The following is a 13,450-nucleotide window of genomic DNA, read 5'->3' on the forward strand; positions in this document are numbered from 1 at the left end:
ATGCTTCACAGCTTCTGTGTACCTTGTATGTGTGATTATAAAATGCTTATTATTCTATTACAATCGTTGTCATACCTCAGTCACTAGGCATTACCCACTACCAGAACTAGCTGTCACTTTGAGCCGCCCAGTTCCTGTCAAGACCTGCCCACAGTTGGCAATAAGAGAAATTAGAGAATGGGAGTGGCTGCGGTGGGGGCGGAGTTCCGATTCTTGCCGAGGAGGAGCAGAAGTCCCTAAATTCTACAAGGGAACCATTTATGATACAACAACGGGCCCACTCATATAGAGCAAATAGTTCTCATGATCATCATCATAACACAACGTCCAGCTCTACTGTTGCTCTAATTTACAGACACTGTACTAATCTCACATATATCGTTTTATTTCCCTCACGTGTAACGTAACAGCGTCAGTTACAAAGAACTAATAGCAGCTGTCACATTAGCCAGACCCGATAATCGCACCAGATGCACCATCGATCCTCATCTAACACTGGCATTAACCCCGCCCACTCCATTTGCCTCCTTGTCTCCCGCCTTAGCTCCTAAACGAGGGGCTCCGCCTTTTTGTCTCGACTCTCTTCTAGTTTGGTCTGGCTCGCGGGGCGTTGTGGGTAGCCGTCTCTTTCTGTCTGTCATCTCGCCGGTGTGTGCTCAGCAAGTTGCACTCCCGGGTCACCACATCAAGCAGACATGGCGCTGCACGTTCCCAAGACTGGCTTCTCCCAGATGCTTAAAGAAGGCGCTAAGGTAAGCCGAGGTAGCCATGTTACCATAGTCCCCGGGCTGCCATGTGCGGCGCATAGAAGCTTCTAGAAGGAGGGGCCGAGAACAATGTACTGCTGTGGGGGTAACAGCTCCATCGTGGTTCCTGGCTATGACATTTCTGTATAGCTCTGCTTTTTTTTGTGACACTCACAGGCATCCAGTACTCCGAGCAGCCACATGTCACATTGTTTAGTTACTCCTAATACCAGCCCAGCATGGGACCTGCCCTAACTACGCAGCATGGCCTAATTAAAGTCATCACATTCAGCGCTGCTGTATAATGTGTTTGTAGCGGCATGCTACATGAGAGCGCAATACTATATTATATAGGATACTGTATAGAGAACAATACATTATTGTATAGGATGCTGTATAGAGCACAGGTTAGTGAGTCACTTGGCTTTGTCCATATATGGTGTGTTCATAATCTCCTTGACTACATCTGTATCACGACAACCACACTTAGACGTGATGAGATCCATATATATGTTGATCTTTTTTTGCTTGAGCTATCACTAACACGCTAATATGTTCTAAACTTTGGATAATGATTTACTCACCCAAAGTGATTTAGAAACCAAGGTGGCACAGTATGGCTGCTTATATAAACCACATTTAAAGATGATCAGAATGACAAAAGAATACTGAACCATATTTTTTTTTCTTTTTTGATTCGTATAGAACATGCAATTTTAAAGCGAAGGTCAATTTTGATGAATTAGTGTCCGGTTTTTAATAATCCTATTAAAAACAATGGCACTTTAATTCATCAAAATTAAAAATTTCACGTTTTCTTCAAAAACTTGACTTTTAATCCTGGCAGTGAGAGAATATCCCAGCGCCCACTAGACCTTATTGGCCCAGGATGGTGATACCTAGTTATCACCTAAATGCAATAATGTGAAAAAGGTAATCCTAGGCGCCAACAAGTGGCTAAGGTATATAAAATATTTAATACAACTCAGGGTACAAGGTTTAAAAATACAGTATTGTAAATACAATTTAAAAGCAATTTAAAATGGCATGGATCCACGCTAATTACAATGAGGATAAGAATGTGAAATATATAAGCACTTATAACAATATACACAAGATGAATGTGCAAAAACAGCAATATCACAGGTAAACTGCAAAGTGACTGCTCTAAAAAAATGGGGTGGTTACAATCAGTAAAATTCAAATAAATTCTAAAAAAATCCAATATATTCAAAAATGTGTCCAGTGTAGAAAAAAATGTTTCAAGAAAGAAATGTGTGTCAAGAAAAAACAGTCAATGTTGAATAAAAGTCAGTGTTAAAAATACCAAAACAGAAGTCCACAGTGAATCCGCTGGGGTGCTCCTATAGGTGTTTATCCAAAGGTATTGGTGAATAAGCAAGTGTTTGTTTAATAATATCCAATAAAAAATAAAACAATGTTATTGGTGGTGCTACTGGAAGCAAGGATATCGGACGGATCTACTTCATCTATCCTCAGACGTAGCGTGTGACGTCACCAACTAGCCGCAAGCTGTAGAGACACTAGTGCTACCACAGTAAGTTACCATCCAGGAACAGGTAAGCACTTCAGAGTGTAACAGCCCGGCAGTGTGGTTAGACTAACACGGTCTGAAAATCAGACTTTTTATTTAATTCAGGAAATCTAACGTTCATCACGATATTGAAAGGACTGGGCACATACAAAGAAAAAAGTCTCACCATAACTTTACGATAAACTTTATCAAACAGGAACGAAAGTTCATTTTCCTGCAAAACCCAAGTACTTCTCTTATTTGAACATTTACAGGAATTATTTTTATAGGTTTTAAAAGGAATTTTTTCCCATATTTTAAGATTACCACCACATTTATTTCATCAAGTGACCGGTCACCATAGAGTTTTATTTATATATCATTAGAGTATATGTGCAATAAATTGTATTAATTTAGTTTTTTGTTATTGTGTATCTTTTTTCCGTTTTAACAATACTCATAGCAAACACTGCAAAGTATGCACTTTAAGTAGAACAGCGCAACAGTTTATTTTCATACAGAGTAAGATAAAGGTATATCGATTGGTATAGATATACCTTGTTTGCATATTACACCCAGGTAATAATATATAGTTTTGTTATTTATATATAGAATCTAGCCTGAACCCAAGTCATAGATACGCAGGACCTTGCAATTCAACCACACATTTAAGGCCTGATAAAAACATTTCTCTCACCGCAATTATATTTTTGTATTTTTTTATAGATACCAATATATTGTTTTAGAGATACCATTCATAGCTATATAGGGAGATTTCAACCTATATCCATACATAGTATCTTAATCAATTTAACCATTTCTCACTATCGCCTTATAATAGTCGCTAAGTTGTTGTTGTGTTTTTTTTTTTTTTTTTTTTTTTTATGATTATTCAAATATTTTTCTTAAAAATTAATTTCAAAATCCCTACCATTTGTCTCCCGACTCCTCCCAAGCCCTACTTCGACATTTTGTGATGTCTTCAGCAGTCCCACACGCTCTTTTATGCCTCTCAAATGCGCGTGCACGACCCTGGATTCAATTGCGCATGCATTGCTCTCCGATTTTTTTACAATGTGCATGCGCTAGTTTGCCTTGTAGCATAGTATTGAATGAATAGGTATATTCATTCAGTACTATACGATCAGAGACAGGAGCTGCATTTATTGCTATTGTTGAAACGTTTCTTAAACATCGTCCTATTAACTCGGTTTGCCCAATTTTACTATAGAATCTATAGTACAATAAAGCAGAGTTAATAGATGTTTTTAAGAAACGTTTCAACAATATCAATAAATGCAGCTCCTGTCTCTGATCGTACAGACAGGTAAGAAGACGATGATGTAGTCTGTGGTGATTCCTACCTGATGGTAGGACGCATGCACGAAACTGGAGCGTGCTTGATTGAGAATCTTAAGAAAAATTAAAGTGCGCATGTGACAATGAGTAAAGGGGCGGATGACGTCGGTTGACAGCCGCCTAACGGCATAAAAATCAGTTGGATTTTTTTTTTTTTGGGTTAAATTTGGGGATGGATATAAATCAGATTATAAAGGTAATATATTTATAACAATTTTTTATATAAAATATGATGAATGAAAGTCATATTTTTAAACATTGAATTATATTCTAGATAGAGATGAGGGTTACTTTACCTTCACTTTAGGTACCCCTAACAAGCCAGGTTTTCCGCTAATCTGTAAACATGGTTGCTAACCTGCTCTCACACAATAGTTGATTATTTTACCTCTGTTAAATGGATATGAAACCCAAAAATTGTTTTCTTCATGATTCAGATAGATCATGCAATTTTAAGGAACTTTCTAACTTACTTCTGTAATGAATTTATCTACATTTAGCCACCAGTCAGCAAGCACTACCCAGGTACTAAACCAAAAATTGTCTGGCTCCTAAGTTTACATTCCTGTGTTTCAAATAAAGATACAAAGAGAACAAAGAAATAGGCTTAACGTTTAGTAGCTTAAATGGCATGCTTTATCTGAATCATTTAAGAAAACATTTGGGTTTCATATCCATTTAAGATATGAAACTTTGGTCTATTAGCGATACTTGAGGACTGGATTTGAGAGAACACTACTTTAGAGCATTGCCTTAATGTGCCATTGTTTACAGAGAACAATTTGTTCAAAGCCAACACAGGTGGAATCTGGAATGGGAATGCACAACTGGTCCAGAGCTGATGACGCCCGCTAAGCAAATTATAGGTGGTGTATGTGCATCAACAGTGCACTGCTTTTTATAGCTGACTTTAACTATGTGATTAATACTTTCCCAGGTCTGTGCAAAAAGAAAATGCTGTTATCGTGTTACATTTTATTATTCATTATTTCTGTCTCTGGTTGAAAAAGTTATGCAAGACCAAAGGACCTATGCACCTGTTCTTTTAATGTGAGGCAATATTATAATAAATAGTTATGGGAGAATGTATAGAACCTATTTCTGTGATCCTCTAGTTAGCATATAGCATTCTACTGGTAGATTTTATTCTTTGTTGGTAACATCGGGTCCACATAAAGTCATAGCTATTTAAACCATAAAATGTTTTCAAAACTAGTTTGAAATATGTGTGTTCTCTAAATAGCTTTGCAAGACCATTAGAAATAGCCAAAGGCTAGAAAAATTGTAAACAATATTTTAGCATTTATATCCCCAGGCAGCAATATTGTAGAGGGTGTAGCGGTAATTAAAATCTACTTTTAACTAAACCATGTTACAATTGACTACATTTGTGGCTTTTCCACTTTGTTCATTTGTGGAAGATAAACATTTACTCTTTATTTTTAAGTACAGGTATACCCCACTCATACAGCGGGTTAGGGACCGGAGCTCCACTGTAAAGTGAAAACCGCCTTAAAGTGAAACAAGGCAGTTTTAGCTTTCTTTTCAGTGTTTAAAATCTTGAAAACATGTTTGAACTAACATATATTAGGGGTGCAATAGTGATAACGTTTAGTTTAACACTAGCACAGCAAGTATTAAATTAGTATTCAGTAAATACTGCACCTGTAAAATAGTGATAATTACTGTAGTACAATTTGCCAGACTATAGCACTGAGACACATATTGCACTGTAATGCTGTAAACAGAGTGAACTGCGCATAACAAAATGGTGCCATTCACTTTTCTCGCAATCTCACGATGATTACAGCACTGTTTAAAAATCCTTGGAGGTTGAACTTCAGCTCCACAAAGCGCTGTATTAGCGAATCGCTGTAAAGTGAGGTATACCTGTAGTTAAATTCAGAACAATATTATACACTACGTACGTATGAGAGAAGCAATACCATATTAGTCAAATCTATAAAATTGATCTTGAAAGAGTAGATGGTTTTTAAAGGGACAGTCTACTCCAGAATGTTTATTGTTTAAAAAGATAGATAATCCTTTTATTATCCATTCCCCAGTTTTGCATAACAAACACATTTATATTTATTTACTTTTTACCTCTGTGATTACCTTGCATCTAAGCCTCTGTGGATTGCCCCCTTATTTCAGTTCTTTTGCAGACTTGCATTTTAGCCAGTCAGTGCTGACTCCTAGGTAACTCCATGAGCACAATGTTATCTATATGGCACACCTGAACTAATCCACTCTAGCTGTGAAAAACTTAAATGCATTCTGATAAAAGGAGGCCTTCAAGGGCTTAGAAATTAGCATATACGCTTCCTAGGTTTATCTTTCAACTAAGAATACCGAGAACAAAGCAAATTTGATAATAGAAGTAAATTGGAAATTTATTTAAAATTACATGCCCTATCTTATCTATATCATGAGAGTTTAATTTTGATTAGACTGTCCCTTTAATGGTAGACATTTCCGTTTCTTTTGCAGCATTATTCTGGATTAGAAGAAGCTGTATATCGTAATATCCAAGCCTGTAAAGAACTTGCTCAAACCACTCGCACAGCCTATGGACCAAATGGTTAGTGTCTAATTTGTGTTCTGAGGTACATACTTTTTTATCAATTATTTTGTCTCGTTAATGTATTCTCTTGTTGTAATCGTTTTCTTTCAGGAATGAATAAAATGGTGATCAATCATTTGGAGAAGCTTTTTGTCACCAATGATGCTGCTACAATCATAAGAGAATTAGAGGTAATCTTGATCTTGACTGTCATGCATTTTTATATTCACACTTTGAGCCTTTTATTTTGGTTTGAAATTAAGAACACTAAAATTTATTTGTGGCCCCCGAGAAGGGTGCATAGAATCAGATGACAAGATTTCAGGACTGCATTGTTCCTGTATCTAGATTTGTATTGCGGTATCCATCTAATATTTTTATATATGACCTATAGAATTTTTTGCTCACACGCACACATCCATGAGTTTTCAAGCTACACATTGCATAAAATCTTAATGTTGGAGTCAGACCTTAGTAGAGGAGATAAGTGCATCAGAATCTGCTGCGTTTGTTTTACAGAAATTTTGCTTACGTTATAAAAAAGTAGTTACTTTGTTTAGGCAGATTAAGTAAATTAATTCTAACACATAACTGCTCCTATGCCTTATAATAAAACGGATTGGAAAGGGAGTGTGCCAGCTACTGAAGCGTCAGGACGCATCTTGGTGTAGCTCTTGAATCTAATTGTAGTTTTTAGGGTTCTTTTATATACCTATGTTTTGTTTTCACATGTATAGCCTTTTCCTTTGTTAGCTGTGACTCCCTACAGAATATTTGTGGAGATCAGGAGACTTTTTCAAGACTGTGAAACTTGCCTATGTTCCTTAGCAAAGCCACAATGAAAAAATGCCAATGTAAGCAGGCAGCTTATTGTGTGTATTCGTTACGGCTGACAAATGGATGGTTTAGGCTGCTACACATTTACACCCAACCCAGACATCTGGGTTTCTGAGGGGGTGTAAATATCCTGATTCCGAGCTGGCACACAAGAAAATTTATACAGACTGCTAGTTCTTTTATATTATAGGAGAAGTAGCTTTTTCTGAAGATAATAGAATCACAACACTCCACATAATTATGTCAAACTTTTAATAGATGCCTGCATCTTCCCTGTTTGAACCTCGAGCCACGGCTGCTTGGTTGAGGTGAGGCATAATTCTCCATAACCGCGATGGATAAAACTTGCGCTTTGGGAACTTGAGTTGCATTGACACCTGCTGGGCCATTTTCATGTGCTAGAGCTTGCATTATATAAACTACTTGAAGTGCCATTCCAATCAGTGATGGTAGTGCTGGGAAATGCACAGCTCAAGTGCCTTACCAGTCTGGTTAGCCCTCCCGAAACTGAAGCTAGGAGTGATGCATGATACCACAAGGGTTTGGCTTGTGGAGCAGCAGAGTGAAGATGAGTGAGATGTTGGCTAATGTAGTGGTATGGCCTAAAGTAGAGAAAGCATAGCAGCTGGAACCACTGATCGTTTCTTTGCTTGTTTGAACTCCTCAGCCTGATCCCCTAACTGCTCATGGACGTTCTCCATGGATTATGAAATTCTTACCCTGCAGTGGTGGTGGTGTTGTTGTTGTTTTTCCCCTAGATGGTGGGAATGGTGGTACACAACACTTTTATTTTTTATTTTATTATTTTATTTTTGTGGCTAAGGGACACTGTTTTGCCTTCCTTAACTTCTGCACCTTTATAAAGATACCCATATAATGTTCACGGTCAGATCGGGTATTGGATAGAGCCTCGGCAGCCTTAGGAGCAAGGAATAGGTTGTCCCTTGATAACAAACTGGTTAGTTGCTAGATTATTTTATGGATGAAGATCATAGGGTCATAAATATGGGACCTTTATATAATTCCATATACCTCCTTGAGTGCAGTTCATATCCGGTTAATTCAGTATGCAAGACTTTTATATATGACCATCATTGCTGTTGTGTTTTACAGTTTTATACTATTAATATATCTTATACGTTTGTTTTTCTAGACATTATCTCGGTTATTAGCTTAACTATCTTTTGATTTACTTGATTTAATGCTTTTTGCAAGTCTCCTTATGATCTGGTGGTGTTTTTCTCCTATATCATTTGTGCCCAAGAGTGGCCTTTTGACTCATTCCCCTTCCCAATCAGTTTTCCGTTGTTGGTCCAAGGGTGGCCAGTGTTTGTCAAAATAGGGATTTTTCTTTCATATTCTTTTACCCAGTGAATTGGGGAAGATCATAAATATGTTAAACTGTGGTTTACTGTCTTACTGAAGGTACTTAAGCTCTTGTTATTTCAATGTCATGCAATTGTTGTTGGAAGACAAACAAACAAAAAAAAAAGGATCCACTATGGATTAAATTCTGCCCCAAATTTGAGGAAATAAACCTGCTATATTAATCATAACCTATTCTGTATTCCTGAAAAGAGCTGTCAATTGTATTTGCACATTCATAGGTAATAAAAAGATTATATTTTTCCATTAATTAAAAAAAAAATTTTTAATTGAAAATTGGATAAATCTCGTAGGGCAAACTGTTCTAACATACATATGATTAAACCATTTTTGCAAGCCACCAATTTGGGCGCTTTTGCTCCTTTCCAATCCTTAAGAATTAAATTCCTAGTCAGAAAAATTATTGTATTAATTAGATTGTTTTATTCGTACTTTTCTGAATCTTTTACTAGAAAAAAGACATGAAAAATTTGAATATCAAACTCTATAAGGAGCTTCCTCTTTAACCAGTAATTAATTTGACTCCATAACTGACAGATCTTTGGACACAACTAGAAATAATGTGTAATATCTGCCTTCTCTGCACTGCACTTGGGACATACTAGATTGGATCCGTACCATTTAGTTAAGCTGGCATTAGTTATATAAACTTTCCTGATCAATTTCAAGTGTGATTCTCTCCAATTGGTGGGCATGCAGTTTTAAGCAATTTTCCTTTATTATTAAAAATTGCTTTATTATCTTAGTATCCTTTGATCAAACGCATACCTAGGTACTAGGCTCACAAGCAGCAATATTCTGCTGGAAGCTAGCTGGTGATTGGTTGCAGCACAGATATGCTGCTTGCCATTGGCTCACCTTATGTTTTCAGCTAACTCCCAGCAGTGAATTGCTGCTCCTTCAAGAAAGGATACAAAGACTAGTAAGCAAATTTGACAATAAAAGAAAATTGGGAAGTTGTTTAAAAATGTCAAGCTTAAAATTTTCATGATTCAGACAGGAGCATGCCATTTTAATCAAACTTCTAGTTTACTGCTTTTAGCAATTTTGTTTAGCTCTTCTGGTAATGAGTATTCTCAGGTGAGCTCAGGAGCGCGCACATGTCTTTAGCCATCTGGCAGCAATTTTTGCAACATTTTGGGAGAAAACAAAAAACAATTCTCTTTAGTGAGAAATCTTTTGTGGGCAAGTGCATAATTATTTTAAATAGTGGCTCAGGTCCCCTTTTAAGTAGTTTCTCAGTACCATATTAGTTTAACTACTATTTCATATTAAAGTGCCATAAAACATGTTGAGATCTGTGCATATTCTAAAAGGGCTAATTAAGTAAAAATAGTTTGCATAAAAAAATTGTTTAAAAATTAATTGCTGGCAAGTCTTTTAAAATTTTCAAAAATAAGCAAAATTACTTACATAGCTGTTCTTTCTGGAGTAGACCGATCCACCCCACCCCCTATCAGTGTTGAATATCAGAAACATAAGCATTGTATTTTAACTGAGTTCACAGCAGCTTATTTGCTTCTAAGCATGCTCCAGCAGATAATGACTGTTAAAGTCTTGCATTCTACCATATCAATGGTAGATATATATGCTCTCATAAAAAGAATTATGTGGGAGTCCGAGCTGTACAATTCGGACACTTAAAAGATTTCATAAAATGAATTATGTGGGAGTCCGAGCTGTACAATTCGGACACTTAAAAGAAAGTGTTAATGGTGAGGCACTGCAGTATAAATTTGCAGGTAAAGTAATTTAAAGTACATATTATATTTTGTCTCTATCCCAACTTGATTTATGTCCCTTTAAAGTGAAGGTCAGGTTACCAATAGTGCCCCACGGCATTGCATAGACGTTTAAAAATTAAAAAGGGTTTAATTCATGAAATGTTTCATATGGTATATATTTTGTAGAATTTTCACCTATTTATCGCTGCGATAAGCGCAGCTCTCCCGCCCGCCATATTGTCAAATTGACAGATGACGATTTGTAAAATAACGAATCCTTGTTTACCCCACGGGGCGTTCAGCCCCTTTGGATAAATGTCACGGCCCGGGGGAAACAAGGATTGGTTCTTTTACGAATCATCTGTCAATCAATTTGACAAAATGGCAAACGGATGAGCTGCGCTTATCGTCGCAGCGGTAAATAGGTACAAATTCTTCAATATACATAAATATAAAACATTTCATGAATTAAACCCTTGTTAATTTTTAAACGTCTATGCAATGCCGTGGGGCACTATTAGTAAATTGACCTTCACTTTAACAAAATGCTATTTATAAAGCACCTGAGTATAAAGCACAGTTATATTTAAATAAAAAAAATACAAATGTAAGGATTAAATATCCACATAATCAACAAGTAGAGTGCCTGCACTGTTAAAATATAAAAAAAGCATATATTATGCATAGATATTCAACACATAAGTATTAAAAGCATATAGAAGTATTTGGATGTACGTAAATCCCCAATGTAAAAATAAGCAGCTCCAAAAATAAGTCTCAGATATGGCTGGCTGTAGCAGCAGTACCTTAGAAATCGTTGTTGAACAGTCTGTTGAGAGATCGCTGTGATTTGTACAGCTAAGATGTTTCTTAGGGTATATTGTATCAAATTGTATCCGTAGCTTTAATGGAGTTAATGTTCCTCTGTGTGAGGCTAGTAGCCTCTAAGCTGATGTCCGGAGCTGGGCTGCCATGCGGTTCCAATCAGACTCGTCTGTGAGCGTTGTAGTGATAATCCAAATGTTCGGCGTGTGCCTTTAGTATGGATGAGGCTATACTCTGAACTAAATGAAACAAAGATTCTCACTGTGAGCGCTCTTTACGGTAGTGATGTGTAATGACCCTCTTGTATACAAAGGGACAATTGACACCCGTTTAGCACTTTGAGGATCAGCGTTCAAAAGTACATCAGGAGTACATCAGATTATGGGTTACCAGGTAGAAAGGTGCATCTACGCGTTTCGGCTGCAGGTCAGCCTTTATCAAGATGCCCACCTTAGTTGTCTGGTCTCATTTAAATAGCTGAACTGATTTCATTGGCCTATGATTGACAGGTCATTTAGGCCAATCGGAAAAGGCTTGCAAAGGTTCCGGTTGAAATACAAAGCTGGAGATTAATGCATTTGTATCAGACTTTTGTGGCTGAATCTTAAAGGCATTGTAGACATATCGCCCTCTACACACATACATTTAATGGGTTAAGGTGCTATAATAAATCCCATACACTTTGTTTTTTATATAAAGTGGGAGCTAAGGATTTGATATATAAAAATGTATATATAAAAAAAATTTAATTTCTTGGGAAGCGAAAAATTAGGAATAGATATAGAGAGATAGAGATATATATATATATATATATATATATATATATATATATATATATATATATATATATATATATATATATATATATATATATATATATATATATATATATATATATATATATATATATATATATATATATATATATATATATAATATTTACTGTTTAGTGAGAAAAGGTTGTTTTCCTAAGTGTAAACTTATGTATATTTAAATGTGTAAAGAAATAGAATAAAGTGAGATACTATACTCAAATGACAAAAAAAGGCTAAAAAAAGAATAAATTCTAACGGCAAACAATGGATCTTTTAAAAATACCATTTATCACTAGATACATCTCCCAACATTATGAAATAAAAAAGATCTTGAATAAGCACTGGCACCACATAAAACAAGATCCAATAATAGGAGATAAAGTAAAAAACAAACCAGACATGCTATTTAGAAAAGCAAAAAATTTAAAGAATTATCTAGCACCCAGCGAATACAAAAGTAAAAACAGATTGAATGGAGAACAAATTGGACTTATTTTTGGCAAGAGAGAGCCATATCTTGCACACTGCTTGTGATGACCACCCCCCCTCTCTGTCGTGCATTTATATTTGTGCAGGGAGAGTGGCACAGGTTCAACAGAAGCTGCTTTAATGCAAAGCAGGGGTCTAGTGGATTAGGGCCGTGTGACTACTGGTTTCCTTAAAAACAGATGTTAAACATGGCTAAGGGCTTTTTCTCCAACATTGGTGTGCCCGGTCCACAGCGTCATCCATAACTTGTGGGAATATTCTCTTCCCCAACAGGAAATGGCAAAGAGCACAGCAAAAGCTGTCCATATAGTCCCTCCTAGGCTCCGCCCACCCCAGTCATTCTCTTTGCCGCTGAACAAGCAGCATCTCCACGGAGATGGTGAAGAGTATGTGGTGATTAGTTGTAGTTTTTTATTCTACTATCAAGAGTTTGTTATTTTAAAATAGTGCTGGTATGTACTATTTACTCTGAAACAGAAAGAGGGATGAAGAGTTCTGTTTGTGAGAGGAATATGATTTTAGCAGCAGTAACTAAAATCGTTTGCTGTTTCCACATAGGACTGTTGAGATGAGATAACTTCAGTTGGGGGAAACAGTTGGCAGAGTTTTCTGCTTAAGGTATGACTAGCCATATTTCTAACAAGACTGTGTAATGCTGGAAGGCTGTCATTTTCCCCATCATGGGGACCGCTAAGCCATTTTCTTAGTCTCAAACAGAATAAAGGGCTTAATATGGGCTATAAAACTGGTAGACACTTTTATGGGCTAGATCGATTGCTTTATTTGGGCATTTTATACAGCTTGATGTTGAAATTCACACTTTATAACTTTGGGGAACGTTTTTTTAACGTCAGGCACTGGTTTAGACACCTTCCCAGTCAGGAAGGGCCTTCTATGTAGTAGGCAAAGCCTCATTTTCGCGCCATTACTGCGCAGTTACTTTTGAGAGCAGGACATGCAGCTGCATGTGTGTGGGTCTGGAAATAGTTGAAAAGGTTCCTGAAAGGCTTCATTTGTTATCGTATACCCCCCTGGGTTTGGTAAAGTCGCAGCAAAGGCTGTAGCTGGGACTGTAGAGGGCTTAAAACTGTAAACGGCTCCGGTTTCGTCATTTTAAGTGTTAAAAGTCTGAAATTTGGGGTGCAATGCTTTGAATGCTTTAAGACACT

General features: G+C 36.6%; 1 protein-coding gene across 3 annotated transcripts in view; it reads left to right on the forward strand.

The window, feature by feature from the left end:
- Positions 1-592: 592 nt before the first annotated feature.
- CCT8 (chaperonin containing TCP1 subunit 8) overlaps positions 593-13,450 on the forward strand; it is a 51,348-nt gene continuing 38,490 nt past the window's right edge. For all 3 annotated transcript variants that reach the window (XM_053705986.1, XM_053705985.1, XM_053705987.1), the window contains exons 1-3: positions 593-752; positions 6,133-6,223; positions 6,317-6,396. In XM_053705986.1, coding sequence (XP_053561961.1) covers positions 696-752; positions 6,133-6,223; positions 6,317-6,396 — 228 coding nt within the window. In that variant the 5' untranslated portion in view covers positions 593-695. The remainder of the gene's footprint in view (positions 753-6,132; positions 6,224-6,316; positions 6,397-13,450) is intronic.

The sequence above is a fragment of the Bombina bombina genome, chromosome 3 (genome assembly GCF_027579735.1).
Source record: "Bombina bombina isolate aBomBom1 chromosome 3, aBomBom1.pri, whole genome shotgun sequence".
NCBI classification, from domain to species: Eukaryota; Metazoa; Chordata; class Amphibia; order Anura; family Bombinatoridae; genus Bombina; species Bombina bombina.